Here is a 19,262-nt window from a genome sequence, read left to right as displayed (position 1 = left end):
AATGAGAGGCATAGGGTGGGACTTCTGGCTTAAGTAGTAAGGACATCAGTCATGAGCATGGGATAGGCCGGAAGTAAGTATACCACATCCTGTCCCCCATTAAGAGCACAAAGTCTATTACTTGGGGGTTGGGAGGGAGCCTCGATGTAGGGGGTAACTGCTGTTTTCCTTCTGTTTCATTCTGTTTTCCTCATCTTTGTGTGTCTCTTCTCCTTACATGCACAGCGTTCTGCCCAGCCCTCTGTCGTGTTCTGTGTCACTGTCTCCATCCCACTTTCCTTGTGTTTTCATTCCTGTATCTTTCTTGTTTAGACCGAGTGGAGCACGCAGCCGGCAGAGCCTCTATGTAGGACCCTTCAGGAACCTGAGGGTAAGTGCACACGTGTACTTACCAGGCTCCCAGCAGCTCTGCCGGACCACTTCCCAGGCGCGTCCTGCCTTACAGACAGGAACTAACACATCCCCCTCCCTTTGCAGAAGTCCTTACAGGTTGTTTTCAGTTAGAACTTGTTTTTGTTTACTTCTAATTTGATTATATGTAGAACAAAAACCAAGTATGGGGAGAAATGTATTGATTTGAGGAAATGTAGTTGGTGCCACCAGGGGCTGTTACGGTATTTGTGAGTGACACTGGGAGTACCTGAGAGTGAGTCAGGATTCCCAGGGTCAGACTGCTCTACTGCCATAGACTGGTTAGTTCCTGGGGGACCCTGGTCTTCAGTTTCTAGCACAGAAATAGCACGTAGGATGGGGGATTTCGATATCCCCTTCATCTCTAGTCTTGGTCCTAGTGGGAAGTACCTTGAGCATTAGAGGATTCTGATAAAAATTGAGGAAATCATTTTATGTATTAGATTATCTCAGTTCCATTAATTAGTGATGATTAGATTCATGGTAGACTTGTGTCCATCGTAAATTAAGTCTATCAGTGTTCACCAGAGGCACTTAAGAGGTAAGTTTAATTGTTCCATCACTTAGTTTTTAGAGTTGGTTTGTTAGTATTCTCAAATACTTTAAAAATTTTAAGAAATACACAGACTGTGGAACCCCATATTAATTTAGCCCAGTGGTTCTTAACCTAAAGAGACACTCTCTTTTGGGTGAGGTTTCGCCCATATCTGGAGACTTTCGCTTGTTACAGATAGACTCCTGGGCACACTGTTGGCATCGAATGGGTGGAGGTCAGTGATGCTTCTCAATGTCCTGTGATGTTTGAGACAGCCCCACAACAGAGAGCAGTCTGACCCCACATGTCAGTTGTGCTGCAGTTGAGGGGCTTGCAGCAAGCCTGGTGGGTGCTCTTGTTTGCTCTCCAAATAGACTGTCCCTACCACATGTGGCTTCTCTTCACCAGACAGAACAGGGTTTCCTGGTCATGGTTTTTAAAGAGGATAACAGGGGCAGCAAGGGGTGGGGGCAAGGGGTGGAGGAGTGGGGTAGTCTGGTGATGGCATAGCAGCTCACGGATTAGGAGGGTCTAAAACTAAGGTATTGAAGTTCAGTGTCAGCTCAATGTTCTAATATTCTTTTAGGCAGGGGACTAAAATTATGTATTTTCATTCTTGGTACATACTAATGAATGGTAGTATTAAAACTGTGATTTGCTGTATATAAATCTAGAAGTTTTACTTTTTTAGTAGTCTGTACATATTGGTCAGTTTACTTTTTTTTTTTTTTAACTGGTTTCATGTAGCACTTGATAGGTTTCAGAAAATTTTCTGCATTGCTTTTTAAAAAATTGTAGTACAAGTTGACATCTGTTGTTCTATTAAATTTTACAGTGTGACTTAAGGGTTTATTCATGAGAGGTGGAGTTTAGACCTCCCTTTTTATTTATTCATACTTTTATGAAATAGTAAGAGGTTGGTAGAAAAGGGTTACATTGTTTAGACTGTTTGAAGAACATGAGGTGGTACTGATGTCTTATAACTATTTGAGGATTTTGATTCAGGGAAAACGTGTTCTGAATATAACTTTTGAATCAGGCATCTGTGGGCACTGGGTACCCTTTCTATGAACCCCTTCAAACTGGTACTGCAGTTACTAGACCAGTTACATTCATGGCCAAGTAACTATTTGTATTTGCCTTGTTTGCTCCCAGTAGTCTGATACGGGCCAGGCACAACACACAGACAGCACGGCATATGTCATAGTGAGGATAAGAAAACTGGTTGAATCCAAATTCCTTTAAACACACCTGGATTCTCGAGAGCCTTTGTCATCATCAGATTCAGGCTAAATTGCTGTTAAGTTGGCAAAGGCTGAAAGACTCGAAAGAAGAGGTTACTTCTTACCAGATGAAAAGGTGTGTTCATATCCTTGCCCCTTGCAGAAGGGATTGGTTCATTACACTTCCACCTGGAGACACGAATTGGCCAGCTACACACAGACTCTTAGCTCTTGTTTCCACCGGAGTGTGGTTCCAGTGAAGTGCGTGCTTGTGTTGCGGGTTCAACCTCAGCTGCCTTTAGAAATGAATGGAGTGATGTGTTACTAGGAATTTGAGTGAAGGTTTTATATAATTACAGGAGACATCTTCAGTTTTTTTTACAAGCTGAAGAGTTAGGGATTTAAAATGGTATTTTGTTTTTTAAGACTAACAAATCAAATGGGTGATTGTTAAGTATCTTAAGCTTTTTTTCTTGTTGCATCTCTTAAATAACTATCAAAATATGAAGGTGTTTTTGATGGTTAGTATTTGTATTGTAGTAGATGTTTCTGTTTTTAATCATGATCTTTGTAGTGGTGATATTTTGTGTCTCTGACCTCATTTTATTTGTTGTCTATGTTTTAATTAGTTACTCTCTTCTGTAGTGATTCTCTACACTAGTGTTAAGGAGAATACCATTTTCCAGAAGCTGTGAGTGGTTTCTAGTTTCTAGTCATTTACTAAATGAGAGATGAATGTGTCAAGAGCGTTATTCTGAAGAGAAAAGACAGTTCCAGGAGCTGTTGAGGCCTGGTTGAGGGGAGCGTCGCAGAAGGAGAAGGAAAGTTTAGAGGAAGGTGGGTGGAACTTATTCTGAATCTGAAAACTAGAAAACAAAAGTTCCCAGGAGAAAGAAATGTAGAATTTAAAAAATGGAACAAAATCATAAATTCTGCTTAAATCCCAGAGAGGGGGAGCTTCCAAACCTTCAGCACTAGTACTTCTGTAGAGAAAATGACAACCCACTCCAGTATTCTTGTTTGGAAAATCCCTTGGGCGGAGGAGCCTTGCGGGCTGTAGTCCAGGGTCGCAAAGAGTTGGACAGGACTGAGCAACTTCACTTTCACTTTTTTTTCCAGAGTAGTTCTGTAGGGAAATGTTTGTCCATGTTGAACATCTTGGTGACTTTATTGTTCTGACTCATCAGAAATTTGTTGCATTTTGATGTTATCTTTTGAACTCTCTTACCACTTGGAATGCAGTTAGCATTTCCTGATTTCTATTCTCGGAGTTGTTAATGAAATACTGAATTATGCTGAACCTAGAGTTGAGTCCCTCCAGACCCTAAGAATGCTGTGCCGGCTGACAGTGAACTATTGAGAATTACTCTGCATTTGATATTTGAGCCGTGGTGTTTGGGTATGGTATTCCTTGCTGTTCCGCGACATCTCTGCTTCTGTTGCTTTACTTTGACAAGTCTGGGTAGTCTTTTCTCTGATGTGCTTCCTACAAATAACTAGACTTTCACCAGTTCCTGTTATTTGTGTGGTGTTGAAATTTAGCGCTCTTTAATTTTCCTTGGACATTCAGTGTTAACTCTTCTGGAATATATTACATATTAGTTTGATAGCTGTTATAAGGGGAACCATTACCCAAGATTCTCAAAAATACAGGATTTGTGGGTTTCTGTTTTCTTTGACATAACATAGAGGTATTCATATTCATCATCTGTTTATTTCTTCAGGAATCTGAGGTGATAATTGCCTAGGAATAGTTTGAATTAGTAATTGCCTCCAAAAATTCAGGATAATATTGAGTGACCAAATGAACAAACAGACAAGCAAACAAATAAATAAATATTGTGTTTCAGGGAAGAAAAAATCCCAAGAAAGTAAAAACAAAGCAAACAAAACCGAAGACATACAACTGAAGACAAGTGAGCCAGATCCCAGCCCTGCAAATATGAGAGATTCTGCGGAAGGTAAGCTTGGAGTTGGACCTGTAGGATGCGGGCGTGTTTGTCCACCAGCTGCTTTGACTTTGTATCTCCCTGCAGTGCCCTTCTCAGAAACATCCAAGAACTGTAAAGGGTTAAACAGCAAGAAGGCCGCCTACATTTAATACGGCAAGCTGAGCCTTACTGTCCCACCTCCCCTTCAGGAAATTATTGAAGACCTTCCTTGTTCAAGATGAAGTTATTTCCTGGTTAAAATAAAATGAAACGAAGTGAAATGAAACGTACTATATGACTGTATTTATAAATAATTCATAAAGTTCAGAACCACCAGAACAAATCTGTGATGATAGAGGTCAGACTGGCAGGGACAGGAGGAGGCTTCTGGGGTGCCAGTGCCAGTCGATCACAGGGTTGGGGTGAACACAGCAGTGTATTTACTTTGTGAACATCTTACTTGCAATATTCATCTTTATAGTTGTACTCCAGTTAAAAACTTAATTGAAAATATCAAACACCTTGGATTGTATGTGTCAGAATGGAAAGGATAGAGAATGAAGTGTTTCTCTTTTCGGTTAAAATTTCAATTTCTGCCTTATCTCTTTGTATTTCTCCCTACAAAATTTTCTTCTTTAGAGCTCTTTCTAAAAATTAATACTCCAGACCCACCATGATGTAAGGATTCCCAGAGACAGGGGCTGAAGTTGCTCAGGAAGCTGGGTTGCCCTCTGCCTGAAGCAGTTGAGACACCACCCTGACACTTTGGCCAGCAGAGTGGGGGTCTGGTGAATGACTTGGTCTTACATTGTTATGTGGCAAATTCATGCAGAGACTGAGCTTGCTCAAGAGTTCATAGTGACCCAAATAGGCTGATTTCAAAATACAGACTATGACTCTTTCAAAAAACATTTGTAGAGAAAAAAAAAAATGCTGTAGATGCCTTTTATAATCTTTTTATTAGCACTGTCTGTTGGGATGACATTCTTAAAGGATTATAATTCTCTGCGGCATTTTACGAAGCAAGAACAAATTCACTTCCTAGAGTCCTATAAAACTAAGATCTGCCAGCTGATAGCAGGTTGGCCAAGACATTTGTTGGAACAACAAAAAGACCAAAAAACCTTACTACTGGTAGTGGTGGAATTAAAGAACAATTCAACAGAACCCTCTCCCCTTCAGCAATTCAGAACAGTTAATTTTCTTCCTGATATAAGTTCAGGTCCTGTGGAAAAAAAGATGCTTAGTGTCTACCTGTTTGTGGAACAGCTGGTCAGTATTTGATTGGTTCTGGGCAGTGTGATTGTCAGCGTCTTGTGCCTGTTCTGTTTGGCCCTCAAAAAGTGGTCAGTGTACAGAGCAAGTGGCCAGACTCTTCTGTTGTTTCCCAGGCCATCCTTTAGGTTTAAAACTCACCAGACTTCAGTGAGTGTGTGGACACAGTTGGGTTCATAGAGCTGTGTGCATTTTGGTTCATACTATATTGGACAACTTTCAATCTGGAATTATTTACCAATCATGGAAAGAATATTTCCATTCAAAGAAACTATGGATTTTGGCTGAGGATAAATTCTGTAAAGAAATTTTTGAGCTTTAGAGATGTTATTTTCATTCTGTTTTCTCATTTAGATGTTTTTATTATTTTTTTTTTTAAGCGATGTGCTGGGTCTTTGTTGAAAATGTATTTGGAAAAGGAATTAGCTCCTGGGAACCACCATCAAATGACTGGGTTCCCAGGGTGTGGAAAACTCGTGCAATGTAAGAAATGCATCTGGAGGAGAGAAGGCTGGAGTGTGTGTAGAGGCAGAAACCTCATTGCTAGTGGCTGAGGTAGTAGGTAGGAAAAAGTAATAGACGTTCTTAGGAAGCGGGGGCGGGGGGGGGGCGGGTGCAGGACAGAATTGTTGCTTGTGTTAATACCTCACATGCACTGAGTTTGGAAAGGTTGGCCCCTTAAAAGCCTCCCTTGTCCCGTGTATCCAGGCAGTCACAAAGTCTGTTAACAGGACTATGATGTCTTATCTCGCTCTGGCCACTTTTTTTTCCTGCCTCTTCTGCTTTTTTCCGTTTCTGTCTCAGTATAGGCAGCCAACATCTCCCATCTAATGCCACTGCATCGGTATTGGTTTCTGCCTCCTCCCAGTCCCTTGATAACATACTGCAGCCACGTCTCCCAAATGGCACTCTTCTGCCCTAAAATATCTTCCTGGCTCCCCACCGCCTCCAGCTCAGCCTGCACGGATTCACAGTGCGCTGCCTGTTCGATGGCTCCTGCTTTGTTTTCCTCTTCTATCCTTGCAGCCTCCCCCGGTTGATTAACCAAGCCACCAGACCCTCCTCCCTTGTTTCTGTCCTTACCGGTGTTAACCGCGTACTTCGATGGGCTTAACCATTAATTCATTGGAGCCGTGTTGCCTGCTTGCTTAACTCCTGGTAAAGCAGAGCTCTGGAAGGAGGAGGATCTCGGTGGCCTCACTCACCTGGTACTGACATTTTGTCCTGTGAATGAAGGAAGAGCCAATTAATAGAACCAGGAGAAGTCAGAGCAAGCTCTGTTTCTTTCATAGAATCTCTTGTAACTCTTCAGGAAGCTCCAGTAAAGAGAGGTGTAATTCAGCAGAGACTCAGGTGGTCCTGCAGAGAGAGCAGTGCCATAGGCTGTCCCCACCAGCATTAAATGCTCTGTGATAGCTCCTGTCTCAGAGGCATGTGCTGTCCCTGTCCGTCCCAGCCACTCCCTCATTCCGCTGCTTTCCTCTACAGCTGAACCTGAAAGAGTTGCTTCCAGTCTCCCTATCTCTCCTGGCCTCAGATAGGCATTTGTCCCCTCTGCTCCACCAAAACTGTTGTCACCATCACCACACCCCTACCTGGGCAGATTGCATGTTCAGTTCTCAGTCTTTTTTTTTTTAATTTTTTTTTTTTTTTATTTTTCAGTGGGTTTTGTCATACATTGATATGAATCAGCCATAGAGTTACACGTATTCCCCATCCCGGTCCCCCATCCCACCTCCCTCTCCACCCGATTCCTCTGGGTCTTCCCAGCCCACCAGGCCCGAGCACTTGACTCATGCATCCCACCTGGGCAGGTGGTCTGTTTCACCACAGATAATATACATGCTGTTCTTTCGAAACATCCCACCCTCACCTTCTCCCACAGAGTTCAAAAGTCTGTTCTGTACTTCTGCGTCTCTTCTTCTGCCCTGCATATAGGGCCATCGTTACCATCTTTCTAAATTCCATATATATGTGTCAGTATACTGTAATGTTCTTTATCTTTCTGGCTTACTTCACTCTGTATAATGGGCTCCAGTTTCATCCATCTCATTAGAACTGATTCAAATGAATTCTTTTTAACGGCTGAGTAATATTCCATGGTGTATATGTACCACAGCTTCCTTATCCATTCATCTGCTGATGGGCATCTAGGTTGCTTCCATGTCCTGGCTATTATAAACAGTGCTGCAATGAACATTGGGGTGCACGTGTCTCTTTCAGATCTGGATTCCTCGGTGTGTATGCCCAAAAGTGGTATTGCTGGGTCATATGGTAGTTCTATTTCCAGTTTTTTAAGAAATCTCCACACTGTTTTCCATAGTGGCTGTACTAGTTTGCATTCCCACCAACAGTGTAAGAGGGTTCCCTTTTCTCCACACCCTCTCCAGCATTTATTGCTTGTAGACTTTTGGATAGCAGCCATCCTGACTGGCGTGTAATGGTACCTCATTGTGGTTTCGATTTGCATTTCTCTGATAATGAGTGATGTTGAGCAGTTCTCAGTCTTATGTTACCCAGCCTGTTAGCAGTTCTGGATACAACTGATTATGCCCTCCTCAATTTAAGGGCCGCCCCTCTCTTGGCTCTCTAGATCCTCCCTGGGCATTCCTCTGACCCCTGGGTACTGGAGTTGACTGGGGGACACAGCCATTCCCCTATCTGCATTCACTCTGCAGATGACCTCGTCCAGGTCCATGCTCCAACTGCTGTTTCTAGTCTGAGGAGAGTCATATATAGCTACTTAATATCTTTACTTGGATGTCTTATCAGGCACCTCAGACTTTAACACATCCAAAGTAAACTCATTTCCCCCCGGTACAAACACACACACACAGACCAAACTTGCTTTTCCCTCAGTCTAGTGAACAGGATTACAGCAGTTGCTGTGGGACCTCTTTGACCCTTCTACTACCACCACCAGCCCCCACCCTTCCCTGCCCCTGCCCTGCACCATAGTCAGCCAGCACATTCACCTTGTTAGCTTCATTTCCGGAACACAGTCAGGTCTGACCACTTCCCACTCTCTTCAAGCCACTCGCCTCTCCCCTGCCCCTCTCCTGGAGGATGTAGTAGGCCCCTCTCGTCTCCCTGTCCACCTGCAGTTTCTGTCTTTCATGTGGCACTGAGAGGGATTCTCCTATATTTCAGCTGATGTTCTGGTTCTCTGTTGGGTCCTTGTTTCCACTTAGAATAAAGGTCAGCAGCCTGTAAGGCTCTGCGTGAGCTTATATTATGTCCTGCTCTTCTCCTCCTCTCCTTGCGCCTACCCCCCTCCAACTTCCTGGCCAATTCTTGAACACATCTAACACGTTCTTGACTCACAGCTTGCACATTTGCTGTTTCCTCTATCCAGAGGACTTCCTTCCACCAAATATCTGCATGACTGATTTTCTTTAGATCTCTACTCACCTGTCATCTTGCTGGTGAGTCCGCTCAGCTTTCTTCACCGTCCAACTCTCACATCCATACATGACTAGTGGAAAAACCATAGCCTTGACTAGACGGACCTTTGTTGGCAAAGTAATGTCTCTGTTTTTAAATATGCTATCCAGGTTGGTCATAACTTTCCTTCCAAGGAATAAGCACCTTTTAATTTCATGCCACAGTCAGCATCTACAGTGATTTTGGAGCCACCCAAAATTAAGTCTGACACTGTTTCCACTGCTTCCCCATCTGTTTCCCATGAAGTGATGGGACCAGATGCCATGATCTTAGTTTTCTGAATGTTAAGCTTTAAGTCAACTTTTTCACTCTCCTCTTTCACTTTCATCAAGAGGCTTTTTAGTTCCTCTTAGTCCTTCCCTGACCACCTTGTACCGTCAATCTCAAGTTGGGCTAGACTGGGCTCCTCTTGGGCTTTGAGACTCAGAAGTGACTTCAGATTTCTTCTTCATTCTCTGAGGCACACCTGTTGTTATTGTTCAGTTGCTAAGTCCTATCTGACACGTTGCAACCACATGGACTGCAGCATGCCAGGTTTCCCTGTCCTTCGCTATCTTCCAGAGTTTGCTCAAATTCATGTCCATTGAGTTAGTGATGCCGTCTAACCATCTCATCCTGTGTCATCCCCTTCTCCTGCCCTCAGTCTTTTCCAGCATCAGGGCCTTTTCCAGTGAGTGGGCTCCTCGCATCAGGTGGCCATAGTATTGGAGCTTCAGTAATAGTCCTTTCAATGAATACTCAGACTTGATTTCCTTTAGGATGGACTGGTTTGATCTCCCTGCAGTCCAAGGGACTCTCAAGAGTCTTCCAGCACCACACTTCGAAAGCATCAATTCTTTGGTGTTCAGTCTTCTTTATAATCCTATGACTGCTGGAAAAACCATAGCTTTGACTTTACGGACCTTTGTCAGCTTTTTAATGTGCTGTCTAGGTTTGTCATAGCTTTCCTTTGAAGGAGCAAGCATCTTTTAATTTTGTGGCTGCTGTCACCATCCACAGTGATTTTGGAGCCCAAGAAAATAAAGTCTGTCACTATTTCCTCATCTGTTTGCCCTGAAGTGATGGGACTGGATGTCCTGATCTTTGTTTTTTAAATGTTTGAGTTTTAAGCCAGCTTTTTCACTCTCCTCTTTCACCCTTTTCAAGAGGCTCTGTAGTTTCTTTTTCCTTTCTGCCATTAGGGTATCATCTGCATATCTGAACTTACTGATATTTCTCCCAGCAATCTTGATTCCAGCTTGTAAGTCAGTTCAGCCCAGCATGATGTACTCTGCATCCAAGTTAAATGGGCAGGGTAACAATATACAGCCTTGAAGTGAAGTGAAGTGAAAGTCACTCAGTTGTGTCTGACTCTTTGTGACCCCGTGGACTATACAGACCTTGAAATTCTCTAGGCCAGAATACTGGAGTGGGTAGCCTTTCTCTTCTGCAGGGGATCTTCCTAACCCAGGGATTGACCTCAGGTCTCCCACATTGCAGGTATGTTCTTTACTAGCTGAGTCACAAGGGAAGCCCTATACAGCCTTAACGTACTCCTTTCCCAGTTTTGAACCAGTCCATTGTCCCATGTTCAGTTTTAACTGTTGCATATTGACCTATATACAGTTTTCTCAGGAGACAGGTAAGGTGGTTTGGTATTCCTGTCTCTTCAAGAATTTTCCACATTTGTTGTGACCCACACAGTCAGAAGACTTTCGAGTAGTCATTGAAGCAGAAGTACATGTTTTTTCTAGAATTGCCTTGCTTTCTCTATGATATTGCAGATGTTGACAATTTGATCTCTGGTTCCTCTGCCTTTTCTAAACCCAGCTTGTACATCTGGAAGTCCTCCGTTCACGTGCTGCTAAAGCCTAGCTTGAAGGATTTCGAGCATTACCTTGCTAGCATGTGAAACGAGCACATTTGTACAGTAGTTTGAAAATTCTTTGGCATTGCTCTTCTTTGGGATTGAAATAAAAACTGACCTTTTTCAGTCTTGTGGCCACTGCTGAGTTTACCAAATTTGCTGGCATTTTGAGTGCAGCACTTTTAACAGCATCATCTTTTAGGATTTCAAATAACTCATCTGGAATTTCATCACTTCTACTCACTTTGTTCATAGTAATGGTTCCTAAGGCCCACCTGGACTTCACACTCTAGGATGTCTGGTTCTAGGTGAGTGATCACACCATCCTGATTATTCTGGGTCATTAGGACCTATTCTCTACAGTTCTTTTGTGTATTCTTGCCACCTCTTCTTAATCTCTTCTCCTTCTCTTAGGTCCTTACAGTTTATCATGCCTATCCTTGCGTGAAATGTTCCTTTGCTATTTCCAGTTTTCTTGAAGAGATCTCTAGTCCTCCCTAATTTAATAAGGCTCAGAAGAGATGATCTCCAAAGTTCCTTTTACGTGAAAAATGCAGATCACATAATTTTGGAAGAGGTAGCTCTCAATATATAGTTTTGGTAAGGAAGAAGGGAGAGAATCAACTGCATTCAAGGCAGACCACTAAAGATATTACCTGGCAATATGTTCAGCAGTTTTGTTTCAGTTTGCAATCATGAAGAATTGGAACTCATGACTAGTCTCTTGCATCTCAGTATCAGCTATTTCCAACACAGTTTTAAACACTACAGTTTTTGTAAACAAAAGCATGTTTATATCTGTGTGAGGAAACACAGAAGAGCCTGAGTTCCTGTGGGCATTTACTATTCAAATTGAGGCCTCCCTCACTGCCCACTGAGCTCCCTGGTGCACTGCAGTCATTTGTTGAATGAACAAAATGGATTTATATCGAGTAAAACTTCTTAAATGAGAATGTAGAGTGGTCTGTTGTTTCAGTCTCCCTTACTCATTTGAGATGATAAAGGAAGTAACATGGATAATGAAAGCTGATCACCAGTGGCTGGTATTTGACCTTACTTCTGCCTCCCTGTGCTTTCTAGGCCCCAAAGACGAAGACGAGAAGCCTTCTGCTTCCACCACCGAGCAACCAGCCCTCCCTCAGGAGGTGGTGAGCCAAGATGTGCCTCCGGAGGTCGCCCTCCCTCCCCCTGCCCACGAGCCCCAGACAGGACCAGATGCGGAGCTGGAAGCAGCGCTCTGTGAGGCGAACGAGGTGGTGGAGGAGGAGGAGGAGGAGGAGGAAGAGGAGGAGCTGGAAGAAGAGGGGGACGAAGCAACTGATGTGCCAAATGAAAGTTCCCTGAGAGAGCCGGAGATCCGATGTGATGAGAAGCCTGAGGATTTGTTAGAAGAACCAAAAACTGTTTCAAAGGAAACTCTCGAAGACTCTGCGGAGGCAGCCCCTGTTGTGAAAACTCCCAGAGCCAGAGAAGAGGCCAACGGGGACGTGTTTGAAACATTTCTGTTCCCATGTCAGCACTGCGAGAGGAAGTTCACAACCAAGCAGGGGCTGGAGCGGCACATGCACATCCACATGTCTACGGTCAACCACGCCTTCAAGTGCAAGTACTGCGGGAAGGCCTTCGGCACACAGATCAACCGGCGGCGCCACGAGCGGCGCCACGAGGCCGGGCTGAAGCGGAAGCCCGAGGACCCAGCCAGCGGCAAGGCCTCCAGCGACGGCGCTCCTCCCCAGGACGACACGCAGCCCCCCAGTCTTGGGCAGGATGGTTTGACCTTGAGCTCCGAGAAGGCGTCCCAGGACTCAGTGACTCCTTCTGTAGTAGAAGAGAATGGCGAAGCTAAAGAGCTTCACCCGTGCAAGTACTGTAAGAAGGTTTTCGGCACTCACACGAATATGAGACGGCATCAGCGCAGAGTTCATGAGCGGCACCTGATTCCCAAGGGGGTGCGGCGGAAAGGGGGCCTCCTGGAAGAGCCACAGCCCCCAGCAGAGCAGGCCCCGCCCGCCCCGAGTGTCTACGTCCCCAGCACAGAGCCAGAAGAGGAAGGGGAGGCAGACGATGTGTACATCATGGATATTTCCAGCAATATCTCTGAGAACTTAAATTACTATATTGATGGTAAAATTCAGACCAGCAGCAGCACCAGTAACTGTGATGTTATTGAGATGGAATCCAATTCGGCAGACTTGTACGGAATAAACTGTCTGCTCACTCCCGTCACAGTGGAAATAACTCAGAACATAAAGGCCACGCAGGTCCCTATAACTGACGGTCTTCCTAAAGAGCCTTCCAGCAGCACAAACAGTGAGTCCAAGAAACGGAGGACTGCTAGTCCGCCCGTGTTACCCAAAATTAAAGCCGAGACTGAGTCTGATCCTGCCACACCTTCCTGTTCCTTGAGTCTGCCTCTCAGCATATCAACCACAGAGGCAGTATCTTTCCACAAAGAGAAAAGCGTGTATTTGTCATCAAAGCTCAAACAGCTTCTTCAGACCCAGGATAAATTAACTCCTCCTGCAGGGATTTCGGCCGCTGAGATACCCAAATTAGGCCCCGTCTGTGTGTCCGCTCCTGCGTCGATGCTACCCGTGACCTCGAGCAGGTTTAAGAGGCGAACTAGCTCTCCCCCCAGCTCTCCCCAGCACAGCCCCGCTCTGAGAGACTTTGGAAAGCCAGGAGATGGGAAAGCCATGTGGACTGAGGCAGTTCTAAGCTCCAAAAAACCCAAATTAGAGAGTCACAGCAACTCACCAGCGTGGAGTTTGTCTGGGAGAGATGAGAGAGAAACTGGGAGCCCGCCAAGCTTTGATGAATATAAGGTGTCTAAAGAGTGGACAGCTAGCTCTACTTTTAGCAACGTGTGCAACCAGCAGCCACTGGATTTGTCCAGTGGTGTGAAACAGAAGACTGAGGGGCCAGGCAAGACTCCGGTCCAGTGGGAGGCCGTGTTAGACCTCAGTGTGCATAAAAAGCCCTGTGGTGACTCTGAAGGCAAGGAACTCAAAGAAAACCATGTGCTGCAGCCAACCTGCAGTGCTGTAAAGAAAAGGAAACCCACCACCTGCATGCTGCAGAAGGTCCTTCTCAACGAATACAATGGTGTCGACCTCCCTGTAGAAAACGCTCCAGATGCGTGCGGAAGCACCAGCCCCTGTAAACCTCTGGAACCTCAGCCAGACCCTGACCTTGGTCTCAACTCAAGCTTGACTGCCGCTGTTGTGGTGTCTCCTCCTGACGTTTCTTCGCCATCACCTGCCCTACAGCCATCTTCCCTTTCTTCTGGGCAGCTGCCGCCTCTCCTGACCCCCACCAATCCCTCTTCTCCTCCTCCCTGCCCTCCCGTGTTAACTGTTGCCACCCCGCCCCCTCCCCTGCTTCCTACTATCCCTCTTCCAGCCCCCTCTTCCGGGGCGTCCCCTCACCCGTGTCCCTCTCCACTCTCGAATGCCACCGCACAGTCCCCACTTCCAATTCTGTCCCCAACGGTGTCTCCCTCGCCATCCCCCATTCCTTCCATGGAGCCCGTTATGTCCGCCGCTTCACCAGGGCCTCCAACACTCTCCTCCTCTTCCTCCTCTTCTTCCTCCTCTTCCTTCTCATCTTCCTCCTCCTCCTCTTCCCCTTCGCCGCCTCCTCTCTCAGCAGTGTCATCCGTGGTTTCCTCTGGGGATAATCTGGAAACCTCTCTCCCCATGATATCTTTTAAGCAGGAGGAACTAGAGAGTGAAGACCTGAAAGCCAGGGAGGAAGCCCCATCCACCACTGAGCAGGAGATCATCCAGGAGACATTCAACAGAAACTTTGTCTGCAATGTCTGTGAATCACCTTTTCTTTCCATTAAGGATCTAACCAAACATTTATCCATTCACGCTGAGGAATGGCCCTTCAAATGTGAATTTTGTGTGCAGCTCTTCAAGGTGAAAAGTGATTTGTCAGAACATCGCTTTATGCTTCACGGCGTTGGGAATATCTTTGTGTGTTCAGTTTGTAAAAAGGAGTTTGCATTCTTGTGCAATCTGCAGCAGCACCAGCGAGATCTCCACCCAGATAAGGTGTGCACACACCATGAGTTCGAAAGCGGCACCCTGAGGCCCCAGAACTTTACGGATCCCAGCAAGGCCCACATCGAGCACATGCAGAGTTTGCCAGAAGACCCTCTAGAAGCGTCTAAAGAAGAAGAAGAGTTGAACGATTCTTCTGAAGAGCTTTATACGACCATCAAAATAATGGCTTCTGGAATAAAGACGAAGGATCCAGATGTTCGATTGGGTCTCAACCAACATTACCCAAGCTTTAAACCACCCCCGTTCCAGTACCATCACCGCAGCCCCCTGGGCATTGGTGTGACGGCTACAAACTTCACTACGCACAACATCCCACAGACATTTACCACCGCCATCCGCTGCACCAAGTGTGGGAAGGGCGTGGACAATATGCCTGAACTGCACAAACACATCCTGGCATGTGCCTCTGCGAGTGACAAGAAGAGGTACACCCCCAAGAAAAACCCGGTCCCGCTGAAGCAGACTGTGCAACCCAAAAACGGCGTGGTGGTTCTGGACAACTCTGGGAAAAACGCCTTCAGACGAATGGGCCAGCCCAAAAGACTGAACTTTAGTGTGGAGCTCAGCAAAATGTCTTCGAATAAGCTCAAGTTAAACGCGTTGAAGAAAAAAAACCAGCTCGTCCAGAAAGCAATCCTGCAGAAAAACAAGTCCGCGAAGCAGAGGGCTGACCTAAAAACCACTCCCGAGTCGTCCTCCCACGTCTGCCCGTACTGCCACAGAGAGTTCACGTACATCGGGAGCCTGAACAAGCATGCCGCTTTCAGCTGTCCCAAAAAACCTCTTTCTCCTTCCAAAAAAAAACTTTCCCACTCTTCCAAGAAAGGGGGGCACCCATCACCTGCCGGGAGTGACAGAAACAGCAGCAGCAGCCACCGCAGACGGACAGCAGACGCCGAGATCAAAATGCAGAGCATGCAGGCGCCTCTGGGCAAGACCAGAGCTCGCAGCTCGGGCCCCTCACAGGTGCCGCCACCCCCCTCGTCCTTCAGGTCCAAGCAGAATGTTAAATTCGCCGCTTCGGTCAAGTCCAAAAAACCAAGCTCCTCTTTAAGGAACTCGAGCCCCATACGCATGGCCAAAATGACTCAGAGCGAGAGCAAGAAGCCCAAAGCTGCAGCCAAGAACCATGCAACTCCCCTCTCAGGCAAGACGTCGAGGAGCCTGCACGTGAGGGCTCAGAAGAGCAGGGCCGTCTTACAGAGCAAGTCAGCCTTGGCTAGTAAGAAACGGACAGACAGGTTCAGTGTAAAATCCAGAGAACGGAGTGGGGGGCCAATCACCCGAAGCCTGCAGCTGGCGGCTTCTGCCGACCTGAGTGAGAGCAGGAAGGAGGATGGCAGTGGCAAGCAAGAGCTGAAGGACCTCAGGTAAGCAAAGCTCCAGGGTCAGAGGAATTCAGAGCTCAAGAGCAAGGGGGGAAAGACGGTTGGAAGAAAACATTTGCCCAATGGCTCCTTTTCCTTTTTCCTGCACGATTTTGACATAAGCATTTAAAGGAAATAGCTGTTGCTTAAGGTGTAGACAGACGTGGAGGAGGGTCAGTGCTTTGGCTGCTGCAAAGATGGACGCATAGCTTTTATTTCACATGTAGGACTCACAAAGTGGTACCATTTCTTTAATAGGGCCAGTTATGAACTGGATTTGAAGCCATGAAAAGCTCCCCAAAGTACCCTACTATGAAACGGTGAAATTCTCTGAAACTTCCTTTATATCTTGGGTGGTATCCCAGTGTCACTTGTATTAACTTTCCCATCATAGATGTCTTCTTATGTTCTGATGTATCGTGGAGTTCATTAAAACCATATTACAATCTGATTTAATATTTCTGTGACTTAAAGAGTGGTTCTAGCAACTGAGACGGCTTTTTATTACTCATGCTTTCTTCTATAGTGTTTTAATTTTAAAAAACTTGCCTCTTAGTCAAAATAAATCAAAACACGGTACCCTGTTCCTTTTAAAATGCTGCATGTCTGTGTCTTCTCCTGTCCCCCCCACCCCCCACCGGCTCATGTCTCCAAGCATAGGATGATAAACAGCCAGATTCCCATGGCCGGGGGGTGGGGATGAGGAGAGAGTGCATGCTGAGGCCAGACCCTGTGGTTCTTCCAGGTGTGGGTGGGGACCCAAGGCAAGTCACCCCACTTGTCAGTGCCTTTGTTTCCCCAGTGTGATGTCAGAGCTCATCTTAGATCTAAGGTGATTTCTCTGTTCTGTGTTCTTCCTTCATTAAAATGTTCTTAGTGATAGATAGATAAACAGAGTGCAGGAGTTAAGTTTGTTACGTTGACTTCTTAAACTTTCTAAGTTACTTCACCTATGAGTGGAGTGTACTTTTGGTATTCCTGCTGCTTCCTGCGTAAGACCTGCAGTTCCATCTCCGGTGAAATTATTCATCATCAGCTAGAATTTCTGCGAAGTGTTGAGAAATCCTGTGTCCTTTCAGAGTGAGCTGCGTGACTCTAGGCTGTTGGCTGTAACTTTGTGTCTCAGAATCCTTTGGTATCTTAAGCGAGCAGAGTTAACTGCGCGGGGAGGGGGAGGATGACTGCTGTCTGGAGGGGTCACGGGCTCAGAGACGCTGTTCCCACCGCACAGTTGATGAGGCAGGGTTCTTGATGCTGGTGCCATAAGTCATGGCTGAAGATGGAGAGAAGGATCATTAGCCAGGGGCAGACTGGAATGATGGACTGTAGGAATAAAGGATCAGATTTTTCTGTTAAGCTTCTTCATAAAAGTTACCGTAGATCTCACTCAGCATCTTGTGTCTGACCCTGGCATGTGCGTACACAGCATCTTGGGACTTAGTTAGTCCTGGCGAAAGTAAACACCTGTTGATCAGCTGTCCAGGCTGCCTGCTGGTAGCAGCTTCACTGTGTACCTCCTTGTGCTCAGTCTGTTCTGGATGTTCAACAACAGGACGTTCTTGAGCTGTCCTTTCCAAGGTTCAAGAACCCAAAACATGCTGTCATTTTCACGGACTGTACTAAAAAACGTTTCCCAAGTGGTTGATGCTTTAGAATGTACTCTGTATTCCTCTTTGTCTCCGATAGTATCTGCAAGAATCACTTATTTTGTATTGGATCCCGTTTATACAGTTCAAAAGTAAAGTTGATATGGAAAAATTAGTATTCTGTAAAGGAAACCTGAGTGAGGTCCATCCAGTGCTTTTGAAGGACCCTTAAAGACTGCAGAGGACCGAAGTGCCTAATAAAATTGTGTCTGTTTTTTGCTCCAGTTAGTTTTAATTATTTTGCTTTGTTTGTGAGTTAACATTGCTGGAATGAAATTTGACCTAAAAGGAAACAAGAATCAGATAAGAGGTGGATAAATTGTTCTGGCTGTATATGGTAGCTGCAGGCTTCCTTGGAAGCTGGCTGCAGCTTTGTGTGAGACACAGGAGCTGTGCTGCGGACACATCTGAAGGATGTGTGTCTTTCACAGGGGTCCACTTAAAAGTGATCTTTAAGTGTTTTGGGGAATTAAAAATGAACATTCAGTGGGACATCGTATTTTGGTTAACTGGGCATAAGAGTGGGTGTTTCTTCAGAACGCTGTGGTCGTCTTGGTACCTTGTAGTGAATTTGGTTTAACACCAGAATTCTCGGCGCAGGCCTGGAGGATGTAATGGTCCGTCTATGTCAGCTCCGGGCTCCTAGCAGAGGCCTCTCCTTGGTTCATGTTTGTTACCCTACACTGGCAGGGAGTTCATTAGACGTCTTTCCTTTTCAGTGTATTTCTTCTTAGAAATTGTTTTCAGGGGGGATTTTGTGGTACAAGTTTGGAAATACCCGCTTCCATTCTGTTTTCAGTGTTTTTGCTGTGCTCTCCCCATTGCACATTCAAGGACTTAACCCGGAACTGGCAGCACACCCTTTTCCTGTGTATTTCATCATAACTGTGATTAAGGGCTGGTCCTCAACGCACAGGCGTCTTACATTCAAATACCAGTTTAGAATTCCTTAGATTTTCAAGTATACACTTGCAGTCAGCCGTGAGAACGACGTCAGTTTTCCATCCCACACTGAGGGCTCTGCAGAATTTGCCGTTCAGTCATTTCCTGGAGCACAAGCTATTGTGCCATTCAGGGTGTGAAAGAGGCATGTGCTTCAAATCCTTTTCTTAGGACAAAGCTGCAGAGACATACTGCTTTCTAGATTCTCCTGTTACAGCTCTTAATCCAGCAAACCCTTGTTGGGCTCACCTTCACTGTTCGGGACAACCCACTGGTGGCTTGTCAGTGGAACTGCATTTAGAGCTGTTGCTGAGGGCTCATTCCCCGGGCTGTAAGACAAAAAAGACAAGGAAAGAAGTATATTTTCTGCTCCCTTCTTACCCATCTTTAGTCTTTGTGAGTCCCAAGGCATTTTTACATTCTTCAGTACTGCTTTTAGAGCAACTTTTTTTGTTTTTTTTTAATACTGTGTTCCCATTGCAGCCAGTTAAGGACATGTAAATAAGTGATGGAGAAGTAAAATAAAATTCCAGACCAAGTTTTTCCATTTACCATGAAAGTGATTAAAAGAG

The 19,262-nt window shown here is 45.5% G+C and overlaps 1 protein-coding gene across 4 annotated transcripts in view; it reads left to right on the top strand.

Annotated features, from left to right (window-relative positions):
• The window catches only part of PRDM2 (PR/SET domain 2), a 133,796-nt gene that overhangs the window by 77,522 nt on the left and 37,012 nt on the right, over positions 1 to 19,262 (top strand). For 2 of the 4 annotated variants that reach the window (XM_065936049.1, XM_065936050.1), the window contains exons 7-8: positions 4,020 to 4,130; positions 11,746 to 16,105. The exons of 1 other annotated variant lie outside the window; for it this stretch is intronic. In XM_065936049.1, coding sequence (XP_065792121.1) covers positions 4,020 to 4,130; positions 11,746 to 16,105 — 4,471 coding nt within the window. Of the gene's footprint in view, positions 1 to 349; positions 371 to 4,019; positions 4,131 to 11,745; positions 16,106 to 19,262 lie in introns of those variants that run through there. One more of the 4 variants, XM_065936051.1, reaches the window with a different exon arrangement.

The sequence above is a fragment of the Muntiacus reevesi genome, chromosome 5 (assembly GCF_963930625.1).
Source record: "Muntiacus reevesi chromosome 5, mMunRee1.1, whole genome shotgun sequence".
In the NCBI taxonomy this organism is placed as follows: domain Eukaryota; kingdom Metazoa; phylum Chordata; class Mammalia; order Artiodactyla; family Cervidae; genus Muntiacus; species Muntiacus reevesi.
This window is presented reverse-complemented; position numbering and strand designations above follow the sequence as displayed.